The sequence below is a fragment of the Henckelia pumila genome, unplaced genomic scaffold (genome assembly GCF_033568475.1).
Source record: "Henckelia pumila isolate YLH828 unplaced genomic scaffold, ASM3356847v2 CTG_627:::fragment_1, whole genome shotgun sequence".
Lineage (NCBI taxonomy): Eukaryota > Viridiplantae > Streptophyta > Magnoliopsida > Lamiales > Gesneriaceae > Henckelia > Henckelia pumila.
The window spans coordinates 834348-858990 of record NW_027331869.1 but is presented as its reverse complement, the minus strand read 5'-3'; the positions used below and the strand labels follow the sequence as shown (position 1 = coordinate 858990).

Here is a 24643-nt window from a genome sequence, read left to right as displayed (position 1 = left end):
AAAAACATTAAAGAATTGTTTGCGAGAGACGGAACATTCATCCCACATGTCTTCGACTTTTGACCTTGAATAGTCTGTTAGAGCTATCAAACAGGTCCGTCTAGCGTCCCTCGACTTAACCTGGCGTCAAACAAAGGGGGGTTGGCAAAACCAATTTGGCAAGTTGTAAAAACTCGAAATAACCATAGATGGGTCCACCAAAAAATAAAAATAAATTGACGAGTTAAGCCGCCTAACCAACAACCCAAATAAGTCAACCATTTTGACTCATCTCGAAAAATCGTGACCCAACCCACCTTATTTAGTGGTGAGACGATTTAGCACGGCTTATTAAACCCGAATTAACATCTCTATATTTAGTCATATTATAAAGATTATCTTTTAGTGCATCCAGTTTGGCTGCAATCTTTAACTCTAATACAGTACTTTATAAAGACACGTCAAAAAAACTTAAACTTAGAACAAGGTCATGACATAGAAAAATGGGAACCTTCCCATTCCGTTATCGGGCTATTCCCTCGGTGGCGACCAGACTGACGGAAGCTGATTATAGCGTGTTGGTAGATGCAATCATTAAAAAGGTCGCTTCTTGGCCATGACATATGCCGGGAAATTAGAGTTGTTTCTATATGTGATCCAGGGTCTAGAATGCTTTTGGCTCTTGGTCTTGCCTATCACGACAAGATTGAGATGGTGTGCAGAAACTTTATGTGATCCAGCAAGCACCCTCCGATCGCTTGGAGGAAGATTTGATCACCTATTGAGGATGAAGGTTTGGGCATTCGGGACTTGGGCTTGAAATAAGGCCCTGCTTGCGAAAACTGTGGAATATCCATATGAAAAAGGCTACTGTGTGGGTTCGGTGGGTGAATCACTACTATTGGAGGTGGAGAAAGGATGATACTATGCTCATCAAGAAATTGGTGAAAAATTTGAGATGAGCTAGTAGATTGTGAAACTCCTATTCTCCATGAGAAAAATGGAAGCTTTAAAATAAGTTTAAAATGAGGTACAATGAACATTTATAGCAACTTGGGTTAATCATTTTCGTAAAGCGATGACGAATACGAAATAGTTGCTATAGAGGCTCATTGTGTGCAGTCGCACAGGCGCAGGCCAACTTGGGTTAATCATTTTCGTAAAGCGGATATGAATACGAAGTAGTTGCTATAGGGGCTCATTGTGTGCAGTCGCGCATGTGCGGGCTTGGGCCCGGGGCGTGACAAGGATGATGTGGTGATTGAGATGTCTGGGTGGTTTGGGAAGAAGAATGGCTGATTGAGGCGTATTTGAGTTTTATTCCAGGGGCGGGTAGATGGTCGTGGAAACAATTTATTTGGCGACCACACATTCTACTCAAACTTTGTCTTTTGCATTTTTGCACATGGGAAGTGCTTGACCAAGGACCGCTAGCCTTACATTTTGAACCAGGCTTGCGGGTTATGTGGAGATGTAGATGAAACTGCACAACATGTTTTCTTTGAGTAAATAGCTTCTAGACAATTGTGGAGTAAGATATGGGATTGGTTGGAGGTGAAAGAACATGTCTTGCACATGTCTTTTAAATTATTTCCTTATTGCATTCAATTTTTATATTTATAGTTTTGTCTTTCTTAGAACAAATTTTAAAATTGGTAATATCAGTTATATCTTGATTCGAAATATTTGATTCTGATGATATATTGTTTCCATGCTTTGTAGGTTCTTATTTATGGAAACATATTGAAGATCTATTTATAGGAGTGCTTGGACCGAACTGATAACAGAACAACGAGATAGAGAGATCAAGAGAGTGAAACATAGAGAGCAAAATACATAGAGAAAGTGTTTCAGAAATTCTAGAGTATTGAAGATCGATCATTGAAGAATTTCTGAAGAAAATACTACTGCTACGTTGTGTTGCCGAGTAGTGTTAGAAACACTGAAGAACACATGAGTGAAGTGTTGTTCTGAAAGTGGTTCTTTGGTTTTTGTTTTTCGGTTTTGAACTTCCTATTGGTTTATTATTCTAGTTCTTACTAGTTTTTAGGAAGTCGTTTATTATCTCAATCTGTTGAGAAAAGTAGATTTTTCGTAAAACAATCACTAGTTGGTTTTTGTAAACTGATTTGATTTTCTAGTGATTATTTCGCCATGAGGCATTGTACAAGTACTTAGTACTTGTGCATAATTATTTTTGTGTTATTTACTTTTACAGTTAGTTAATTATTCTGCTGCATAGTGTTATCGTGAAGTGTTGACAACACTGAAAGATAACACAGACTCGAATATTTATTTCTGGTATTTCTGTGATTTCATACTGTCCAAACCTTACAATTGGCGTCAGAGACATTCACTTGACGATACTAAGTGTGATTCTGTTTTTGTGTTTGACAGGACATCACAATGGAGATACCTTATTCAGGAACTGCTCAACGCCCTCCAATCTTGGATGGATCCAACTATTCTATCTGGAAAGTTAGGATGCGTGTCTACATCAAATCGATTGATGAAAAGGCATGGCAGCGTGTGCTACAAGGATGGAATCCACCAAGGAGAACTGATGGAGAAGGAGATTTTCTCCTCAAACCAGAAACGGAATGGAATGCCGATGAAACTGCTGCTTCGAATATGAACAACAAAGTTCTTAATGCTATATTTACTTTTCTTGATTCTAATATGTTTTCACTGGTCACTAACTGTGTATGTGCTAAACAGGCTTGGAAAAAACTTCAAATGCACTGTGAAGGATCCGATAGTGTGTGTCGAACCAAAAGAAGGATTCTCACTACTCAGTTGGAAAATCTGAGAATGGAAGAAAGTGAGACGATCGATGATTATGAACGCCGCTTGAGGAAGATCGAGAATGAGGCAATTGATCTTGGTGATGCTATTTCAAATGAATGTCTGGTGAGCAAAGTGTTGAGATCACTACCCGAAAGATTTCAAATGAAGATTTGTGCTATTGATGAATCAAAAGACACATCAATTCTGGGTTTGGATGAATTGATGAGTTCGTTTCGAACATATGAGTTAGAGATGAATTTTGGAAAAAAGGACAAAGGTAAGTCTATTGCACTTCAAGTTTCTAACGACTCATACCATGATTTTGTTGATTTGACACAGGGAGTAAACGAGTCTGATCTAGGAGATGATTCCATTGCTTTTCTTACCAAACAATTTGGTAACTACTTGAAGATAATGAGAGATTTTAAGAAACCTGGTCAGAAACCTAAAGTTTTGAATGCTCCTACTGTTGGAAAACCATTGAGGATATGCGGACCAGAACAGAATACCATCCCTTCAAAGAGTCAAAATTACTTTCAGAAAGAAGGAAAAACACTGAATATCTCAAAGAAGTTTGAATCTGTGAAATGTCATGAGTGCACAGGCTTCGGTCACTATGCTAATGAGTGCCCAACCAGACTTCGCAAAGGAATGTATGCTTCCCTAAGTGATGATGAAGATGAGGAAGGAACAGAACAAGAAGAAGAAGAGACTCACAATGCCCTTTCAGTTTTGGTGCTGCAGAAGAAACACAGTGTTATCACAGGTGTCACAACACTTGGTCACAACACTGACCAAAAAGTACTTTGTTTGAATGCATCTGTTTCTGGAGACTCAAATCAGGAAGCTGGTTAAGTAGAACTGTCTTGGGATAATGCTCAGAAGATGTATGAAGAATTGTATAATGACCGGATATTAAGGAACAAGACAAATTCTGCTTTAACAAAGGAGAACAGTGAACTGAAAGCTTCAGTGGCTAGACTTGAAGTTGTTCTAAGCAAGAAGGATTTAGAACTAGGCAAGGTCAAAGAAGAGCTTGGAAGAGCCAATGCAACTCTCGCAAAGTTTAATTCAAGAAAGACCAAGTTGGATTCAATTCTGATGATGGGAAAAGATGATTGATCTGGTCTAGGATTTCATAATAGCAAGTTTGAAGTTGGGGAGTCATCAAAAACTGTTTTTGTCAAAGAGAACAGTAAATCTACTAGCGTTCCTATTGCAATTCCAAAGGAAAAACCAATTCCATTGAAGGCACAAGCTCCTGTTCAGAAGAAAAAGCAAAGGAAGCGTAGGTTTGTTTGTCATTACTGTCACAAGCAAGGTCACATCAAGCCTTACTGTTTCAAACTCAGGTATGACTATATGTACTGGAATTCCAGGCAAGAACTGTCATCAGTGTTGCCAACACTAAACCAGAACACTGTCAGGAGGAAAAATACTGAGAAAAAGGTTTGGGTGCCAAAAGCTAAATCCAGTTGTAATGTTGTTTATACTTTCTTAAAAACTAATGTTGCAGGTCATTGGTACTTCGACAGTGGCAATTCACGCCACATGACAGGATTGAAGAAGTATCTTTCTGACTATGTTGAACAGGATAAAGGAAAAGTGACATATGGAGGAGGAGCCAATGGAAAGATTGTTGGAAAAGGAACTTTGAATGTAGAAGGACTGCCTAAGCTTCACAATGTTCTACATGTTGAAGGATTAAATGCAAATCTTATTAGCATTAGTCAACTTTGTGATGATGATCTTTATGTTAAATTTGATAAGAATTTATGTCAAGTTTTTGATAAAAGTAATTCGTGTGTTTTGACAGGGTCTAGATCATCGGACAACTGTTATCAACTTGGAGAGGAACTTGCTTGAAAATTCACCAAGGTTGATGATTTGAATTTATGACATCAAAAGTTGGGACATGCCAACTTCAAAGCATTGAAGAAACTGAGCCAGTATGATGTTGTACGTGGGATGCCAAATTTAACTTCTGGAGTTCCATATGTGTGTGGAGACTGTCAAAAAGGTAAGCAAACTCGTGTGTCACATCCAGTGTTACAACACTGTGGGACAACACGATGTCTTGAACTCCTACACATGGACTTAATGGGACCTATGGAGGTTGAAAGCTGTGGAGGTAAGAGGTATTCATTTGTGTGTGTTGATGACTTTTCAAGGTACTCATGGGTAAGTTTTTTAAGAGAAAAGTCTGAAACTTTCGATGCTTTCAAAAAATTGAAAAAGCAGATCACTAATCTGTTTGCTTTGAAGGTTATCAGGATTCGAACTGACCATGGTAAGGAATTTGAAAACTCATTGTTTGATCAATTCTGTGAAAAGGAAGGTATATCACATGAATATTCAGCACCTAAGACACCTCAGCAGAATGGCATTGCCGAAAGGAAAAACAGAACCCTCCAAGAGATGGCAAGGGTTATGTTAAGCTCCAAAAATATTGCAAAAAGATTTTGGGCTGAGGCTTTAAATATTGCATGTCATATATCCAATAGGGTATATTTAAGGAAAGGTTCTACTATGACATCCTATGAAATTCTCATGGGAAAGAGGCCTAACCTTAAATATTTTCATATTTTTGGATGCATATGTTATGTTTTGAATGACAGGATGCAGTTGGCTAAGTTTGAGTCAAAAAGCGATAAGTGTTTATTTCTTGGATATGCTTTGAATAGTCGAGCTTATCGTGTGTTTAACTTGAGAACTAGAACTATCATTGAATCTATTAATGTGGTATTTGATGATTATGCTGATCTGAAGGGGAAAACAATTGAAGACAATATTGATGATCTGCTAGATAATGTCTCTTCACAGACTGATTCCAGTGTTGTGAATAGTGTTGTCCCTCCTGAAAAATCACCCAGCACAACACTGAGTCCAACACTGAATATGAATGAACAGAGTACAGAAGAACAGGATGATTTTGAAGATGAAATACGAGATGCTGGACATGATGTACCTAGCAAGATTCAGAAAAACCATCCTACTTCACAAATCATAGGAGATGCACAAGGAAGGATGCAGACCCGAAGAAAGGAAAAAGTTGATTATCGAAAGATGAGTGGGTTAGTGTGCATGACTTCCGCATACTCTCAGGTAAGACATTCTTGTTTTGTGTCTAGTATTGAACCAAAAAATGTTGGTGAGGCTTTAAAAGACGTGTTTTGGGTCAATGCTATGCATGATGAACTTGAACAATTTGTTAGGAATGATGTCTGGATCTTAGTTCCTCCACCTGATCATAGTAATATCATTGGAACAAAGTGGATTTTTAAGAACAAAACTGATGAATCAGGAAATATTGTGAGGAATAAGGCGAGGTTGGTAGCCCAAGGGTATACACAAGTTGAGGGGGTGGACTTTGATGAAACCTTCGCTCCTGTAGCCCGAATAGAATCTGTTAGATTATTGTTGGCTATTGCATGTCACATTAAAATGAAACTTTTTCAAATGGATGTAAAAAGCGCATTTTTGAATGGAATTTTGAGTGAAGAAGTTTATGTAAGACAGCCTAAGGGATTCGAAGATCCACATCATCTTGATCATGTTTATAAATTGAAGAAGGCCTTATATGGATTGAAACAAGCACCTCGTGCTTGGTATGGAAGGCTCACGGAGTATTTGCTTGACATTGGATTCAAAAGAGCTGAGGTAGATAAAATACTTTTTGTTCAAAAAGTACAAGGTAACATTCTTATCTGTCAAATCTATGTTGATGACATAATTTTCTGTGCTTCATCTCAAAAACTTGTAAATGATTTTGTTGAAAGCATGACTGCTACCTTTGAAATGAGCATGGTAGGTGAGTTGAATTACTTTCTAGGATTACAAGTGAAACAAATGAGTGATGGAATCTTTTTGTGTCAAAGCAAATATGCTAAGAACTTGGTGAAAAGGTTTTGTACTGATCATGTTAGACATATGAAAACACCAATGTGAACTAATAAAAAACTGTGCAAAGACAGTGTTGCTGACAGTGTTGACAACACTTTGTACAGAAGCATAATTGGAAGTCTGATGTATCTATGTACAAGTCGACCTGATATTATGTTCAGTGTGTGTTTGTGTGCCCGATATCAATCTGATCCTAAAGTCACACATATGAAAGCTGTAAAATGAATTTTGAAGTATGTTGCAGGCACTTTAGACTTAGGGTTATGGTACACTGAAGAAACCAATACTAATTTGGTAGGCTATAGTGATGCTGATAGGGCAAGAGATATTGATGAGAGGAAAAGCACCACGGGTGGTTGTTTTTATTTGGGTAACAACTTGGTTTCATGGTATAGTAGGAAGCAGAACTGTGTGTCACTTTCCACTGTTGAATCCGAATATGTGGCAGCGGGAAGTTGTTGTTCTCAATTAATTTGGATGAATCAAATGCTACAATACCATGGTCTTAAAAGTGAAACACCAATTGTGTACTGTGATAACTCAAGTGCTATAGATATATCAAAAAACCCAGTACAACACTCTCGAACTAAACACATTGACATAAGACATCACTTCATTCGAGATTTGGTTGAGAAGGACATGATCCAAATGGAGTTTGTTGGGACCAATAACCAACTGGCCGATATTTTTACAAAAGCATTAAACTTCGAGAGATTCTCCAGTCTTAGAAAATCTCTCAACATGTGTTCTTTATAAGCACTCACGGTTGCTGTCCTTAAGTGTTGCCAACACTGACGGACAACACCAAATATGCATGTGCATTTTTAGGACTTTAGGCATACTGCATATTCATATTGTTCTATGTTTTGCACTGGTTGATAATACTGACTGACACTTTGTAGTTCTTGTGTCAAAGGTATTTTTTAGAACACACTTGCCATGAAAATATGCTTTAAACCACAAAGTAGTTGAGGGATGTTCGTGTATTCCATGATCTTGTCCCATGTGAAAAGTGGTTTTAAAAATTAAAAAACATGGTTTGATAAAATTTCAGTGACCAATGTCTTGAAAATCAAACTAAAATCGGAAAAAAAATGGAAAAAGCTACCTAAGAGAGTCCAATGAAGACCGTTCTTTTAGTGTGCAGGCTACCACTTCTGAATCAAAATAAAAATAAAGAAACACATGGCTCTGGAAGTGTGACAAATTCAAAAGTATTTTGAAGACTACAGTGTTGTTGGAAAGTGTTGCCAATACTGGTGCTTAACACGTGCTGCACACACTTTGCATGCATCATTTTTTTTATCTAATCTCATTACATTCTGTTTTAGACATAAATTAGGTCATGAATTTTGGATTTATTGTGATCATATCGTGCTCAGGATTAACAGTTCAAAGACGAACAAAAATTGGAAAAATTGTCCAACTTGCTAAAAATTGAATTGATTGAGATTGAATATGTTTCAGTGGAGTTAAAACTCGATGTGAAGTTATTTATTTTTGGGGAATATTGATATATTCTTAAGTAAGAGTTTCGGGTTATCCTTAATTAATCAAATTTAATTTCCTTAATTAGAGAGATTTTTTTACCCGTTGGAGAATTGTTACCGTTAGGGGGAGATTCTTAGTCTGATGTGAGATATAGGGGCTTTTGATTTTTTTTTACCGTTTGAACCCCATATTCCTATATATTTCTAAGCACTGTAGAAATTTATCTTATCGTCTTCAATTTTTTCTAACTCTCTCTGCAAAAATTCTCTGAAACCCTTAATTTCTATATTGTTTATAATGGCAGGCAAAGCTTTCGATTCGCATGATATACGATCGGAGATGGGTTATCAAGAGGAAGACAAGCCTTCGGCGCTATCTTCTGATCCTATTCTCTCGATTGTACCTGTTGTCATTCAACCTACACCGTTGGCAGAAATTGCTCCAGGAGAACCCGGGAACGAAATCGACCTTGAGAATCCTCCTGATTTCTCAGTATTGAATCGTGTGTTCCCAACACAGCCAATAGCGAGAAGGTCAAAGCACCAAGCGGGCTTCAACCCCGATTTCACTACCAATAAGAGATTTTGTGGTAAGGGGGAGACTTCACGTCCTATTTTGGATGATCCAGATTTCTCATCTGGAGATGATTCTGCGGATCAAAATTTTGAGGTGGTTGCTAGGACAAAAACCTCTGTTGCTGAAAAGGCCAAATCGAAGAAAGGAGTTTCGTCTAGTGGTGATGATTCTTCTGATGAAATTTCTACTGATGTGGCTTCTACTGAGAAAGATTCATCTAGTGCTACTGTTGCTGATGATACCACAAAGCCAACCACAGAGGCTCCAGTGTCTACTGATGAGGAAATTTCGCTGGCCACTTTCATGGCGAATATTCGGAAAACCAAAGCTAAACCAGTTGCACCTTCACAAGTTCAATCTGATGGTGATGAACTAGATGCTGAAATGATGCAATAGTTTGAGAATAACCGGCCTCAGGAGTCTGATAGTTCATCTTTTTTGAGTTCTGAGGAAGAAGACTATGCGGATGCTGCTTCTGATGGTTCTGGAAGTTCTGAGGAACAAGTTGCTGATGACAGTGTTGCCAACACTGATGACAACACTGCTGCTGAATCTGACTCTGATATTGATCCTTCTAAGGCATACAATATTCAGTTTTATTCAAAGGAATCTGCTGATGAATGGGAAGCTCTGTCTGGAAAAGACTGTTGGAAAGAAAGACATACTGATGAAGTGTCCTTCGAAAAGCAGAACTTGGTAATTTTCTTGAAACAGCAGAATTTATTTTCTACTGTCACCACTGCCGGACCATTTTCAAGAAGAGCTGTGTTAGAATTTTACTGCAATCTGAACATGAAGACTGGAGATGAAGAATCATTTAAGTTTGGAAGAGTGTACATCCGAGGAAAGGTGTATGATTTTACTCCTGTTTTGATCAATGAGCACTACAATACTCCTGATATCGATGATGATGCAGTTACTGAGGATATTGATCAAGTCACTAAAGTGATCACTGGAGGAATGGTTCAAAAATTTCCACTATACCCAGACAGGTTGTCAGCTGCAAAGCTTACTTCTTTCTTTTCTGTGCTTCACAAAATTGCAATCAAGAATTGGACGCCATCTACCAATACAACAGTGGTAACTAAGCCATAAGCCCTTGTGCTGTTTGCCATTGGAACTCAAGCTCCTTTGGACTTTGGTAATTTGGTGTTTGAAAATATTATGACCTTTTGAGAAGGTGGTTGGAAAGCAACTAAGTTTTTGTTTCCTTCATTGATCTATGGTATGCTGGAATCTCAAGGCTTCACGAAAGAGGATGATGAAGAATTGATTGGAGGAGATGAGCTTATCAAGATCGCACCTAGTTTGCTGAAAGGAAATAGGATGATTGATCTACCATGGACTGGTGTTGTACCCAGTGTCGCCAACACTGAGTCTGTTCCACCTATGTCTATTCATAACACTGTTGTGATTATGTTGAATTCTACTGCAATTCATGCTCAAATGGCTCATGCTGAACTGAAAATTGCCCAAGACAAAGCTGATCTCGAGTACTATGAAGCCTTAATGGCTGAGTACATGACTAAACTTGGACTACCAGGGCCCTATGGACAAAAAAAGGGAGTAGAATCAAGTGCTGAGCAAGCTGAAGAGGCAGATGATTAGATGTTGATTAATCATAATTGGTTTTAGGATTTTTTTTTTCTTATCCTTATCTTTTATTTTTGTTATTTTGCTCTAAATTCGAAATATATTTCTGAGTTGATTAGGTTGTGCTCCTTATTACTCTCTGATATGATATTAAACTATTTGCTACTCTGATCTAGTAAGTGTTGAGAGTTGTTGTTGCCAACACGATCACACAACACTGTGTTCTGAGATGATTAAATTCAGGGGGAGCTTTAGTTGCATAAGATAGGGGGAGTTATTTGCACTTGTGTGTGTGTTTTGTCCAGAAAGGAAAAAAGGGAGAGTTTGAAAGAACATGTCTTGCACATGTCTTTTAAATTATTTCCTTATTGCATTCAATTTCTATATTTATAGTTTTGCCTTTCTTAGAACAAGTTTTAAAATTGGTAATATCAGTTATATATTGATTCGAAATATTTGATTCTGATGATATATTGTTTTCATGCTTTGTAGGTTCTTATTTATGGAAACATATTGAAGATCTATTTATAGGAGTGCTTGGACCGATCTGATAACAGAACAACGAGATAGAGAGATCAAGAGAGTGAAACATAGAGAGCAAAATACATAGAGAAAGTGTTTCAGAAATTCTAGAGTATTGAAGTTCGATCATTGAAGAATTTCTGAAGAAAATACTACTGCTACGTTGTGTTGCCGAGTAGTGTTGGAAACACTGAAGAACACACGAGTGAAGTATTGTTCTGAAAGTGGTTCTTTGGTTTTTGTTTTTCAGTTTAGAACTTCCTATTGGTTTATTATTCTAGTTCTTACTAGTTTTTAGGAAGTCGTTTATTATCTCAATCTGTTGAGAAAAGTAGATTTTTCGTAAAACAATCACTAGTTGGTTTTTGTAAACTGATTTGATTTTCTAGTAATTATTTCGCCATGAGACATTGTACAAGTACTTAGTACTTGTGCATAATTATTTTTGTGTTATTTACTTTTACTATTAGTTAATTATTTTGCTGCATAGTGTTATCGTGAAGTGTTGACAACGCTGAAAGATAACACAGACTCGAATATTTATTTTTGGTATTTTTGTGATTTCATACTGTCCAAACCTTACAGGAGGTACATTGTACAGTCAGCTCTCTATGTCAGATTTATTGAGATTTCTTCGCATGCAGGAGGTACATAAGAGCGACTATAAGAACGAGGAGGTGCCATACGGGGATTGCAGCGCTGATCTCTCACATATGAAGTGCATGCAACATAGCCTTTTTTATGCTGAGATGCCTAACGTGGAGGCTATTTTCCAGATGATTCTGATCCATCGATCACTAACTGCTGACTGATTTTTCATTTGATTTGTAAAGCAGTTGATTTTCATTTATGATGTATTTATTTTTTTATGACATTTCTGATTATGCACTTGATACACTAATTTTGTGATCCATGAGAATGCCCAACGTATTTGTATTCTTTTTATTACCATCTATGATACATGCACAGGATAAGAAATAATCTACGAATTATGGATGCAGTGAAACTTTTCCGATATATTGAGAATTTAGGATAATCTATTTCTACTATAAAAGGGTGAATGAAGGGCAAAGTTTTTTTTATTGTGTATTGTCATAATTGCCCAAATTTTGTTCATTAGAGTGTTAAATGCAAGGGGTATTGATAAGTGCATTTTGTGTGCATTATTTCGTGATAGGTTTATATCTATTTTGTGTGCTTTCATATTTTTTTTATGTTTTTTTATGTGTTTTAGTGCATGTGTGTGTATTTCACTCCTCGGGTTAATTTTGTAGGAAAATGAATTGTTGAAGAGTGAATTATGGAGCAGCTTTGTTCAAAAAAATCAAATTTAATTTTAGAGAGATCCAAATCCGATCTCCACTTTTCAGAATGAATTTCAAGATGTTTTGAAGCTGCTGTCCAAATTTCAGCTCGATCCGACGGCTAGAACTGAAGATATGAATTTTTCAAGAAAACTGCGTGCAGGCAAGGATGTATGCACGGACCCCGTGCAGGGTCAGGATAAGGGTCCGTGCATCTTCGTAAAAAAAATCGGTGTTTCCAGTTTAATGCACGGACCTAGACACGGACTCTTATCCAGGGTCCGTGCATGTCGCAGAATCAGAAAAAATAGAATTTTCGGGAATTAAAACTTTCAACTTTTTCGGCTTTATTTCTTGGGCTTTCAAAGACATATAAATAGGATATTGTCAGACGTGAAAAGGGTTGGAATCGCATCAGAGAGGCGGCGGCTAGGAGGCTTGGAGATTGAAGAACGCTCCATTCGAGTTTTTCTTCCCTTTTTCTTTTGATTATTAAACTTTTGTTTGAACTATACTTTTCGTTTATTGAATAGTTTTTCTTCAACCAAGATAGCGAGATTGGGCCGAACAATTTTATGTTGAATATGTGGATTTTGATTTGAGATTTTTAGATCTTTCTTCAATTTATTGATTATTGGATTTAAATTATGTCTTGTGAATAACCTGATCAATTATTTACTTGCTTGTTAATTAATTCCGAATCGAAAGGCTAGGAATTGATTTTGATCACTCCAATAATTGACATATGGTTAAACTGACTAGAAATAGTATTCGGTTTCAGTATGAGGCTTTAGGTGAAAACTGAATTCTCACAATTCCAAATGCATTTGAATTTGATTTGAATTATGAAAGATTGATCCGTCAATATTTGAATAGGTTTAACTGTTCTAGAAATAGACTGTTAAATAAATTAGGAGAATTCGCCGTGATTTAAGATTAAATCTGGATCCTGGATTTGCCACTTGTTTGCATGATTTGTTTGGTACATGCGTGTGTCTTGGTTGTCTTGTTTTAATTGAATTTATTATTCTTATATTTAATTTTTATTTTATTTTAGTAATTAAATTTTTATATAATTCTTAGTTCTCGTTTTATTATTCTGTCTAGATTAAGCTAAATAATTAATTCTTGAGAATTGACAACAGTTCCTGTGGGATCGATACTTGGACTCTCTGTCCACTTTACTATTACTTGACCTGGTACGCTTGCCAGTAGATTTATATCACACCGATTTAGCTGGTCAAGTTTTTGGCATCGTTGTCGGGGACTGTTTAGTTAATATTAGGATAGATTATTTGCTTGAGACTAGACATTTTTTTTCTTGCATTATTTTTTTATTTTTAATTATTAATTAATTTTTTTCTTACTTGTGAGGTACTTGGAGATGGATCATCGACAGGTGTTCACAAGGTTTGGCCAACAATACTCGGAGCCCTTCTATGCTGCTTGGGGGAGATTCAATGATTTGGCTAACAGGTTTAGATGTCATGATTTTTCGAACTACACTTTAGTTCAATTTTTTTATGGTGGTTTGGATGAGCTAACAAGACGTTGGGTAGATTATGGAGCTTTGGCCACTGGCAGTCACTTGTTCAGCAGAGATGAAAACAGTGCGATGCACTTGTTAAATGATATGGCAGATTTCGACTACCATTGGCATTGTGATCCTTCACTGCAGGGTTGGAGTCACCAATATCCTCCAGATATCGACTCTAAAAATTTTTCGAACCAACCACCGGAGCGTCAAGAAGAGTGTGTAGGGTATTTTGAGGATCATGTGGCTCAGTTGGAGAATCTTTTGCGGCAACAGACAAAGACAAATCAATTCTTAGAAAGCCGTATCAAGTCTTGGAGTCTTTTGGATGAACAGATTGCGCTTCTTAGAGAACCAAATTTGGAGATTTGCCAAGAGAGTGAAGTAACTGAGCCAGCACATGAAGAAATAATTTTTGAGGAATTTTCTTGTGAAGAAGAGCCAATAGTGGACTTGGAGGAGGAAGAAACATACAAGGCTACATATTTTACCTCGTCAATGGTCGTTCCATGTACACCGTTAGAAGATTCTTTCTTGCCATTGACGCCACCTCCAGCATATTCCATCCTCTTTGAGCTTCAGCCTAGATTCGGAGTCTCCTTCCAAAAGAAAAATTTTAGACCAAGTGTTGTTGGACCGACGAGCTTACAAAGTATATATCATGCCAAGCTTGAGGGCGAAGGAAATCAAGACCCATACGTAGAGTCGTATGATTCTTACTATGGGCGGCAGCCACTCTTTGATGGTTGCTTCTGCATAGTCGGGCTGTAGACTATAAACTTAGCGCTGACTGGGAGGCAACCCAGTGCTTTTTATTTTGTTTTTTAGTTTCTTTTTGCGTAATTTTATTTTTTTCCTTATTTTATTTTTGCTTCTTTCCCATGTCAGTTTGCCATGCCTGCTGATATACCTAGTCTACTGATGTCGCCCCAAACAGATGTGCCGAGCAGGATGATCAAGATGAATCTATAACCAGGGGAGTGTTATTTTTGTTTTCATTGTGTTTTTATTTTTCTTGCATTTGTGTGTTTGTTCATGCATTCTGTTCATTGTTCTGAAGCATTGAGGGCAATGCTTTGGATAAGTATGGGGGGTAGACTAGTTTATTTTATTGTTTGTTGTGTTTGTGTTGCATTAGTAATGTTTTGTGTTTGTTTGCATCTCGTTCATTTTTGTTGTTTTTTTTTTGTTTTGTGTTGCATAAGTAGAATTATGACTGTTGGCCGATGATGATAGAGTTGTGAAAAAAAAAATTTAAAAAAATGTTGCTTTTGATTGAACATGAGAAGCTGTTGGTTGAATCGTGAATCATTCTTAAGCACGCATGTTAGACTAGTGTAGTGTAGCGATGTAATTGATGAAGTTCGTGTTTGCTTGATCATTGCATGACAATAGGTGTTTGTTGATCATGATAGTGCTTTGGATTCTTGATAGTTGTTAGACATTGCATGTATGATCTTGGGCGTACTTATAAAATTTTTGAAAAATTTTTTGTTGAAAATTAAGTTAACTCCATCCGGGTTATGAGCAGAGATTGAAATCCTAATCTCTTGTTCTTGACTAAGTATGCGGATTCCATGGGGTTGAAAATTTGAAATTTGAAAATAACAATTCCATCCGGGCTTGGACAATGATTGAAATCCTAATCTTTGTTCCATAGCTAAGTTTGCGGGTTAAATGGGATTGATGCTCCATCTGGGCTATAGGCGAGGGGATTGAAATTCAAATCCTATCTTAGTTATAGCTAAGTTTGCGGGTAATTATTGGGGCTTATTAAAAATATCGGGTGCAAAATCCGGAGGTACGTAATTAATCTCAAGAAAGTACATGTTTTTGTTTGGGATTGTTGAGATGACGGAGTACTGGATTGTGACACTTGCACTGATTTGTCATAGGTCGCTAAGCATTCTTAGGACAGAGTCTTTGAAGTTGCATGAAGCTGGAATGACATGGCACGCACACACACGTTTACGTTAAACTGATAATCTATTGTGGACAATCAGAAGTTGTTGTGGTTTTTAGTTGATTGAAGTTGGAACTTATCGGAGGCTATGTTGTTCATGATTCATTCTTACTTATGTCGTTGTTTGCATATTGTGTTTTTGCATGTCTTGCTCGAGGGCGAGCAAGGTTTAAGTATGGGGGTGTTGATAAGTGCATTTTGTGTGCATTATTTTGTGATAGTTTTATGTCTATTTTGTGTGCTTTCATATTGTTTTTATGTGTTTTTATGTGTTTTAGTGCATGTGTGTGTATTTCACTCCTCGGGTTAATTTTGTAGGAAAATGAATTGTTGAAGAGTGAATTATGGAGCAGCTTTGTTCAAAAAAATCAAATTTAATTTTAGAGAGATCCAAATCCAATCTCCACTGTTCAGAATGAATTTCAAGATGTTTTGAAACTACTGTCTAAATTTCATCTCGATCCGACGGCTAGAACTGAAGATATGAATTTTTCAAGAAAAATGCGCGCAGGCAAGGATGTATGCACGGACCCCGTGCAGGGGTCAGGATAAGGGTCCGTGCATCTTCGTAAAAAAAATCGGTGTTTCCAATTTAATGCACGGACCTAGACACGAACTCTTATCCAGGGTCCGTGCATGTCGCAGAATCAGAAAAAATAGAAGTTTTGGGAATTAAAACTTTCAACTTTTAGGGCTTTATTTCTTGGGCTTTCAAAAACATATAAATAGGAGATTGTCAGACGTGAAAAGGGTTGGAATCGCATCAAAGAGGCAGCGGCTAGGAGGCTTGGAGATTGAAGAACGCTCCATTCGAGTTTTTCTTCCCTTTTTCTTTTGATTATTAAACTTTTGCTTGAACTATACTTTTCGTTTATTGATTAGTTTTTCTTCAACCAAGACGGCGAGATTGGGCCGAACAATTTTATGTTGAATATGTGGATTTTGATTTGAGATTTTTAGATCTTTCTTCAATTTATTTATTATTGGATTTAAATTCTGTCTTGTGAATAACCTGATCAATTATTTACTTGCTTGTTAATTAATTCCGAGTCGAAAGGCTAGAAATTGATTTTGATCACTCCAATAATTGACATATGGTTAAACCGACTAAAAATAGTATTCGGTTTCAGTATGCGACTTTAGGTGAAAACTGAATTCTCACAATTCCAAATGCATTTGAATTTGATTTGAATTATGAAAGATTGATCCGTCAATATTTGAATAGGTTTAACTGTTCTAGAAATAGACTGTTAAATAAATTAGGAGAATTCGTCGTGATTTAAGATTAAATCTGGATCCTGGATTTGCCACTTGTTTGCTTGATTTGTTTGGTACATGCGTGTGTCTTGGTTGCTCGTTTTAATTGAATTTATTATTCTTATATTTAATTATTATTTTATTTTAGTAATTAAATTTTTATTTAATTCTTAGTTCTCTTTTTATTATTCTGTCTAGATTAAGCTAAATAATTAATTCTTAAGAATTGACAACAATCCCTGTGGGATCGATACTTGGACTCTCTATCCACTTTACTATCTTGACCTAGTGCACTTGCTAGTTGATACCGAATTAAGCGGTCAGGTATTTTTGAAAATTGCATGAAAATTATAAGAAAATTTGAGGAAGCACAATAATTTCTCTCTCTCCCTACATGGATTAATGGGTTAATAATTGAGTTTGTATTTATTGTTAATAATTGAATTTGTTTATATTGTGTCTTATTTTTATTAGGTTTTAATTGACTCTTAATATCTGAGTTTTTTTAGTGGTGTAATTTTTTTGGGGTTTTTTAATTGGGTCTAAATATTGAGTTTGTTTGTTTTTATTGCGTCTTATTTTTATTGGGTTTTTAATTGACTCTTAATATTTGAGTTTTTTTAGTGAGTTTTTTTTTTTGGATTTTTTTAATTGTGTATGCTCTCGTGGATTATGTTCTAAGTGAATCATTTTTATTTTTATTTTTAATATTAATATTTATGGGTAATAATGATTTTTTATCTTGAAAAATATAGAATTATAAGATAAATTAAGAGGAAAAAACTGTTATGATTATAATAATATAATAGTAAGATACTAATAAAAATGATGAATTAATCATATTGAAATAGATAATGAATTACATAAAGATTGTAACAAATATAGCAATAGAATAATTCACATATTTTTTGTACTATGACAATAAAATAACTGATCATTTAAAATATTTAAGCAATATTTACACTTCAACAAAATTTGTGTTTAATATAATATATAGATATATAACATCATCCTAAATTTTATGAAGAATAAGTTTCGTAATGTGATAATCTGTTAATAAAAGCATGCTATATTAGAAAGAGAATAAAAAATAATATAAAATTTTTTGAACTCTTTAAACACAACATTTTAATTGGTTTTTAAAATATCATATTGAATTTGTAAAGTTAATCATATACTATAGCAATATAAGTGAAATCAAAAAATAAATTATTTCATATAGTTTTTTTGTTATTACAAATACATTGTGTTTATTCACCTCTTATTTAATTATAAAAATTCACCTTCAATGAATTGGTTTGAATTATTTTCTATCAATTTAAGAATAAAAAATTTAAAACACATTTTCAAAAAAAAATTCTAATAAAAAAATAAAATTTGATTACGACATACTTATAAAAATATTTGAAAATAATGATACGTCATAATTCAATAGATATATGTTCATAAAATAAATTAGAGAAATAAAATTTTATCGAAACATAATTCTTAGAAAAATCTAAAAATAATTAACATAAAAATGATTCAGATGTTGAAAAATAAAATATGCATGTATTCTTTAAAATTATTAAAGATAATTTTTTTTTACGGTAGATAATATATATTTATTTTATTATGACTATAAAAGTGTAAATAGAATGACTAACTTTTTCACTGTGGATTTTTTTATTTTGCCCTTAGATTATATATTCATTCGATTAATTGTATTGATATCATATTTTCTACACAGTGTTTTAAAAATATAAAAATTGATGTATAAAGTGAATATATGTTCGAAAAATAAAATATATTTTAACTGAAATTATTTTTAAAAATCATGTATATTTAATAATTTTATCTTTAAAAGTGTGAATAGAAATAAAAAAAATTCATTAGAGAATTTTTCGATAATTGCATGAACATTTGGTGGAAAATGAATGTAAAAAATTAAAGAAAAATATAATATAAAATTTATGGATAATTTGGAATTTAAATAAAATTAAATATTATAAATTTCATTCATAAATATTAATAAATCAAAGATAATTATGGAAAAATAAAGAAAAAATTGTAATTTTGGTCCGCTAATATTTGCAAATTATGATTTTGGGTCTATATTTTCATATCAGATAATTACCCCTATGAAATCTCAAGATTCTTAAAAACTCATTATGAAAAATGAATTATCTATTAACTCTTTTTGTTTTCAAATCTTGAGCACTTATATCCCCATGTTTTCAAGTTTGAGTGCATCCCTTATCTATACGTGTTTTTGTAGGCGTATATGTCCAAAATTTGAAACACACAGACTTAACAGATATAGATGGTTTTTAGCGATATCGAAATTTTAGTTTTAGTTTGTCTTGCGTATTTTGATTTTTGACAATTTAATTATTTTTCATCAAAAATGCTGATACAATACTATAAACATCTACGCCACAAAAGTATCACATCGAAAAAAGGACTCTAAAATCGTAAAAAATAACAAAACAAAACAAAACAAAACAAAACAAATACAATAGACTTTGAAATCTGATAACATAAAGTATCGAAATTACAAATAAAAAAACTTATAGAATCAAAAAAACAATTTTTCAAAAATAAATGTCAAAATGTAATCCATGCACATTTATCTAAATAAATTTAAGATTCAAACATAAGACTTTATCAAATATTAAAAATTTGTTATATCTTTAAAAAAAATAAAACAAATAAATATTATTCAAAATTTTAATTATTACTTATTTTACTTTTATTTTAAAGGTGAATAAATTTAAATTTATGACGTGTTTTATGTTATATCTAATACATTTTCACGTGTTTAACGTGCGAGACACGTGTTAATTGATTTTCTAAATATCCTACTACATTTATAAAGTTAATCATATACTATTATAATATAAATGCAATCAAAAAATACAATATTTTCATATAATTTATTTGTTATTAAAAATACACTGTATTAATTCGCATCTTATTTAATTATAAAACTTTACCTTCAATGAATTGGTTTGAATTATTTTCTATAAATTTAGGAAAATAAAATTTAAAACACGTGAGCATCAAAGTGGTTTTTTTTTTTGGAAAAAATATATAACATAAAAATAAATTTTGGTTACGACATAGTTTTAAGAAAATTTAAAAACAACAATACATCAAAATTGAATAAAAATTTGATAATGAAAATAAATTAAAAAAATAACATTTTACCGTACATAATTCTTAGAAAAATCTAAAAAAATTAAAATAAAAATGATTAGATGTTGAAAAAAATATCTATTCATTAAAATTATTAAAGATAATAAATATTTATTTTACTAGATTGTGTATTATTTCAATAACATAAAAATGATTAGATGTTGAAAAATAAAAATATCTATTTATTAAAATTATTAAAGATAATAAATATTTATTTTATTAGAGTGTGTATTATTTCAATCTAAAACAATTAACATAATAAATATTTTCACTCTAAATTTTTTATTTTGTCTTTAAATTGTGTATAATTTCGATTAATTGTATTGAAATTTTTTACATAATGCTTTAAAAATATAAAAATGATATATACAGTGAATATATATATATATATATGTTTGACAAATAAAAAATATTTTCACTGAAATTATTAAAAGAAAATTATGTATATTTAATAATCTATTATCTTATCTATCTAAAAGTGTGAATAAAAGGATAAAATTTTATCATTGTGAAATAACAACTTTGTTGTTTTATTTACGCTATAAGTAAGGTAATATAAAAATATATAGAGATATAAAAGTAAAAACAACATTTTATTTAGGGTATAAAAATAAATAAATATTTTTATTATATTATATGTAAATATTAATATCCATAAATACATTATACACTTTTTCATTAAATTGCAACTAATGCGTTCATTAATACAATTACATAATTCATTTTTTAATTATTATTTTCTAAAACGAACTATTTTTTCATTTTTCACAATTTGTTTTTATTTATTTTACACCTTATTTAATGTTAGAAAATATAAAAATATATAAGAATAAACTAAATTTTAGTTTGTGGCTTAATCGAGTTGCAGTTAATCAAATAGATAAATAAATTTTTAAAAAAACAAAAGAAAAAAATTAAAACTTACAATATTAATATAAAAATTTAGAATTAAAAAAATATAAGAATATAAATCTTAAAAATAACAAAACTAAAAACTAAAATTTACGGTAATAATATTAAAAGTTAGAGTTAAAAACATATATTTACAAAATTAATGTAGGAGTATAAATTATATATATTACCTACCTAAAAATATGAATAAAAAAGGTAAAATTTTATCATTGTGAAATCTATCTATCTATTATCTATTATTACCTATCTAAAAGTGTGAATAAAAGGGTAAAGTTTTATCATTGTGAAATAACAAATTTGCAATTTTATTTACACTATAAGAAAAATCATATAAAAATATATAGGAATATAATACAAGTTAAATGACAAATAATAAAAATAATATGCAAGTTACATGACTATAAATGAAAATGTATATACCAAAACAGAACAAAAAAAAACATGCGAGTTAAATGATCAAAATAAAAACAATATACAAGTGACATGATTTTAAAAAAAATGTATAGTAATATGACTAAAAATGAAAACATTCAAGTTGCAGGATTGAAATTACAAATTTACCATTAACTGACTAAAAATGAAAAAAAATGCTCATTGTATTATTTCAGTTGATTTTCATAATAAATAATTAAAGTTTATATGACCTTTATTATAAGACCGTAAAAATCTCAATAATTATAAAAAATAATAAATAGATATATTATATAAACAAAGTATTACCACATGCATCGCACGTATTGTTTACTAGTAGTTGTAAATATTCGAATACCTATTATAGTAATAATACTTTTATGATTCGAGCAATTCTTTTTTTTTCAAAACTTTAAAACGTTTTCACTTTTTAGTAACTTAATGATTCTATTCTCTCATATTTTTTGTTTAAAAAATGGTATATCTATCTATGAACACATTTTCCAAAATTTGGATGAATTCTCCGTATTACTGATTTACATGTTCAGTGATAATAAACATTGAAACATATGGATATATAAACCACATCATTTCATTCTATGTTGTTGTTCCTTCATATTCAGCATCCCATTCGTATCGAGTCGTGTATGTGGCTTATATCTGATATCCAAACAATAAGAATACCACGCAACCTTTTCATAAACCCTCTTTGGAGGTAAAACAGAAAAGGAAGAGGCCATGGCATGTCTGATTTCAGAGGCCAATTCCTGCAAACACTTTTAAAACATGAATTTATTTCCAGAAGCAAAATCTCTCCACAGAAAAAAAAATATAAAGCAGAGAAGATCAGCAACTACTGACCTTCCTCAAGTCCTTTCCGGACATCCAAGCTTAATAATCATACATTCTAAGATTAGAGTTCAAGTTTCATTATAAATAGTTGTGAGTTTCACCTCACTTCGACAAAGTAGCATATCATAGCCTCATAGTACAGAAACGATCGAATGTTTCAATCTATCCATGAGTTTCCTTACCATTGTCATCTTTTGACGCATCTTGAGCTGTATCATCACTGTTTCCCACATTTCTTGTACCCTCTTTCGCTTCTCCAGAAACATCTTGCAGCTACACAAGATGCAAGATAATGTGAACCTTGAGAAATTCATTAAAAATCAAGTCTTTTTGTGTTTTAGACACTGACCCCTAAATTTTTTAGGCTGGTTGTAACATCTTCTTGTTGCTGCTGAAGAGTGCTTCTCAGCTCTTGAAATTCCTTTATTAGTTGAATAAATGAAAATTTTGTGAATTTACAAACATAGATAAGAAAGAGAAACATGAAATTTTGGAAAGACCACTAACTGATCGAAGTTGTTCCACTTCAGAATTTAATGAATTTTTAAGCTCGGATAGCTCCTGAACAAAGAAAGGAAACAGAAATAAATAGCATGGTAAGATAAAATCATAAAATTCATTGAGATCTGTGGAAACAATAGGTAAAGTGTGTGTCTTTATCTTTTGTGGTTTGGATTACACATGGCACAAATTTAAACCATTCTTAGGTCCCTAGAAATCAATTGACAAATATATAACTGTTTGCCTTGATGGATTCAATCTTCTGGGAACTAATATGGTACAATTTCACTTTTCTCCGAATTCTTTTGATATGCCACTACGCCAGAGATCAATGATACTCCCCTAGTTTCTTGAATTTGAATCTTCTTTGGACTATAGGTTTTTGATTAAGTGAAACATCTTTTTAAATTTTAATTAAGCATGCAGTTCTAGTGGTGAAAGGCCAATTTATGCCAGCTGCTTAACTTTCTTTGTGAATACGCTAGCCATCAAATTAACGGGCAATTCTCACAAACAGCAATGTATTTAACAAAAACAAAAGCACTTACAGTGCGGTAGACCTTAACTTGAGTGTCCATCTTCATCCGCCAATTTTGTAGATCCTAGTCATTTGAAAAGTAACAACAGAAATCAACTAATATATGGAAAAAATTGCAGACAATCGAAATCAAAAGCAGGATAATCCCTGCCCACAGAACGATCGTCTAAGTCAACCTTGAAAAGTACTAATGTTGGGGCTTGAAAGAGTCTCTTCTTAAATTGACAATTGAACTCATTATTCAAAAGCCAGTTTGTGTGTCAAAATGCCCGGGAACCATGTCACATCAAAGTAAGATCTAATATTTTCCTGAAGTTTCTAAATTTTATTATCAGATCATTATTAAATATGAAAAGGGATTAACTTCATACACACAGGAATTTAGTACAAATCGATGATCCAAGATTTAAACACAAGCAGCCAGTAATCCAAGAGTTCCGATGAGCAAATGCAGCAAAATCGATTTACAAAGAATACATGCAGCAAAATCTCCTTGCTTGGGCAAAGAAAACGTACTTAAACAAACAAAATTAATCTCAGAGTAGAAGCTAACCTGTTTCAAAGTCTGTATCCTATTCATAAGCTCCTGCCTCGATTCAGCCAATTCCTGCAAAACCCATACACACAATCCATCAACCCTTTAAGTCAGATCAACTGAGACACCCATTAATCAAATGAAATAGAACAATAAAGTCAAGCCGTACCGCAATCTTGGGGCTAATTGGAACCACATTCTCTTTTTTCTACCGAAAGAAAAACAAAAATACAAAATTAAAACTCAGAGAGTGTAATCAAATCAACAAATTAACGTCACTTACAGCTAAGAGAGGAACCGAGATGGAATCGGCGTTTGACATTAGAGAAATTGGATCTGGGGTTTGGATTTTTGTAGATTGAGATGGGATGCAATAGTTGTGGGGAAGAATTAGAAAGACAAGACAAGACAAGACAAGTGGGGGAAGCGACAGAGAAAATGCAATCAGCGTCAAATTGAATTTCAAATTTGTGATGCGTTTGGGCGGGCGGGCGACCCCAATTTCTCGATTCAGGTGATAAATGGAGACACACACACACTCACCCTCCTAAACAATTACATTGTAAGCTCCATATACAATATTAGTAAAATCAGTACAAATGAAAGAGGGTACAAAATTTACATGTTTTAAAAATATATATATGAATCATGATTAAGACGTTGCATTTCTTTTGTTTTGTTGATGAGAGATGAACAAAACATAAAAAAATTGATGATGAGAGAGAGGGTTTTGTGGGAGACAAAACTATATTTTGGGTTAGAAGAGTGCCAAAAAAAAAAAAAGTAGATAATCATTTTGTCTCAAAAA

General features: G+C 33.2%; 1 protein-coding gene across 3 annotated transcripts; it reads right to left on the bottom strand.

Moving 5' to 3' along the window:
• Positions 1 to 100: 100 nt before the first annotated feature.
• LOC140873552 (uncharacterized) lies at positions 101 to 24476 on the bottom strand. 3 transcript variants are annotated; one of them, XM_073276719.1, is made up of 8 exons: positions 24119 to 24476; positions 24005 to 24043; positions 23854 to 23907; positions 23311 to 23364; positions 22769 to 22822; positions 22611 to 22682; positions 22444 to 22534; positions 101 to 120 (listed from the first exon to the last, which is right to left on the bottom strand). In XM_073276719.1, exons 1-8 carry the CDS (start codon positions 24155 to 24157, stop codon positions 116 to 118), a joined length of 408 nt encoding a protein of 135 aa, XP_073132820.1. In that variant the 5' UTR covers positions 24158 to 24476; the 3' UTR covers positions 101 to 115. The 3 variants fall into 3 exon arrangements, with proteins under 3 accessions (XP_073132820.1, XP_073132819.1, XP_073132818.1); XM_073276718.1 differs by lacking the exon at positions 101 to 120 and adding an exon at positions 22022 to 22176; XM_073276717.1 differs by lacking the exon at positions 101 to 120 and having other exon boundaries at positions 22183 to 22534; positions 24119 to 24472.
• Positions 24477 to 24643: the final 167 nt, after the last annotated feature.

Excerpts from the sequence above, each read along its gene's own strand:
- LOC140873552 (XM_073276717.1), bottom strand. The coding sequence starts at position 24,157 with ATGTCAAACGCCGATTCCATCTCGGTTCCTCTCTTAGCT. Across the intron at positions 24,044-24,118 it reads TCTCGGTTCCTCTCTTAGCT|AAAAAAGAGAATGTGGTTCC; the intron begins GTAAGTGACGTT and ends TTCTTTCGGTAG. Across the intron at positions 22,535-22,610 it reads CCAGCCTAAAAAATTTAGGG|CTGCAAGATGTTTCTGGAGA; the intron begins GTCAGTGTCTAA and ends CATCTTGTGTAG.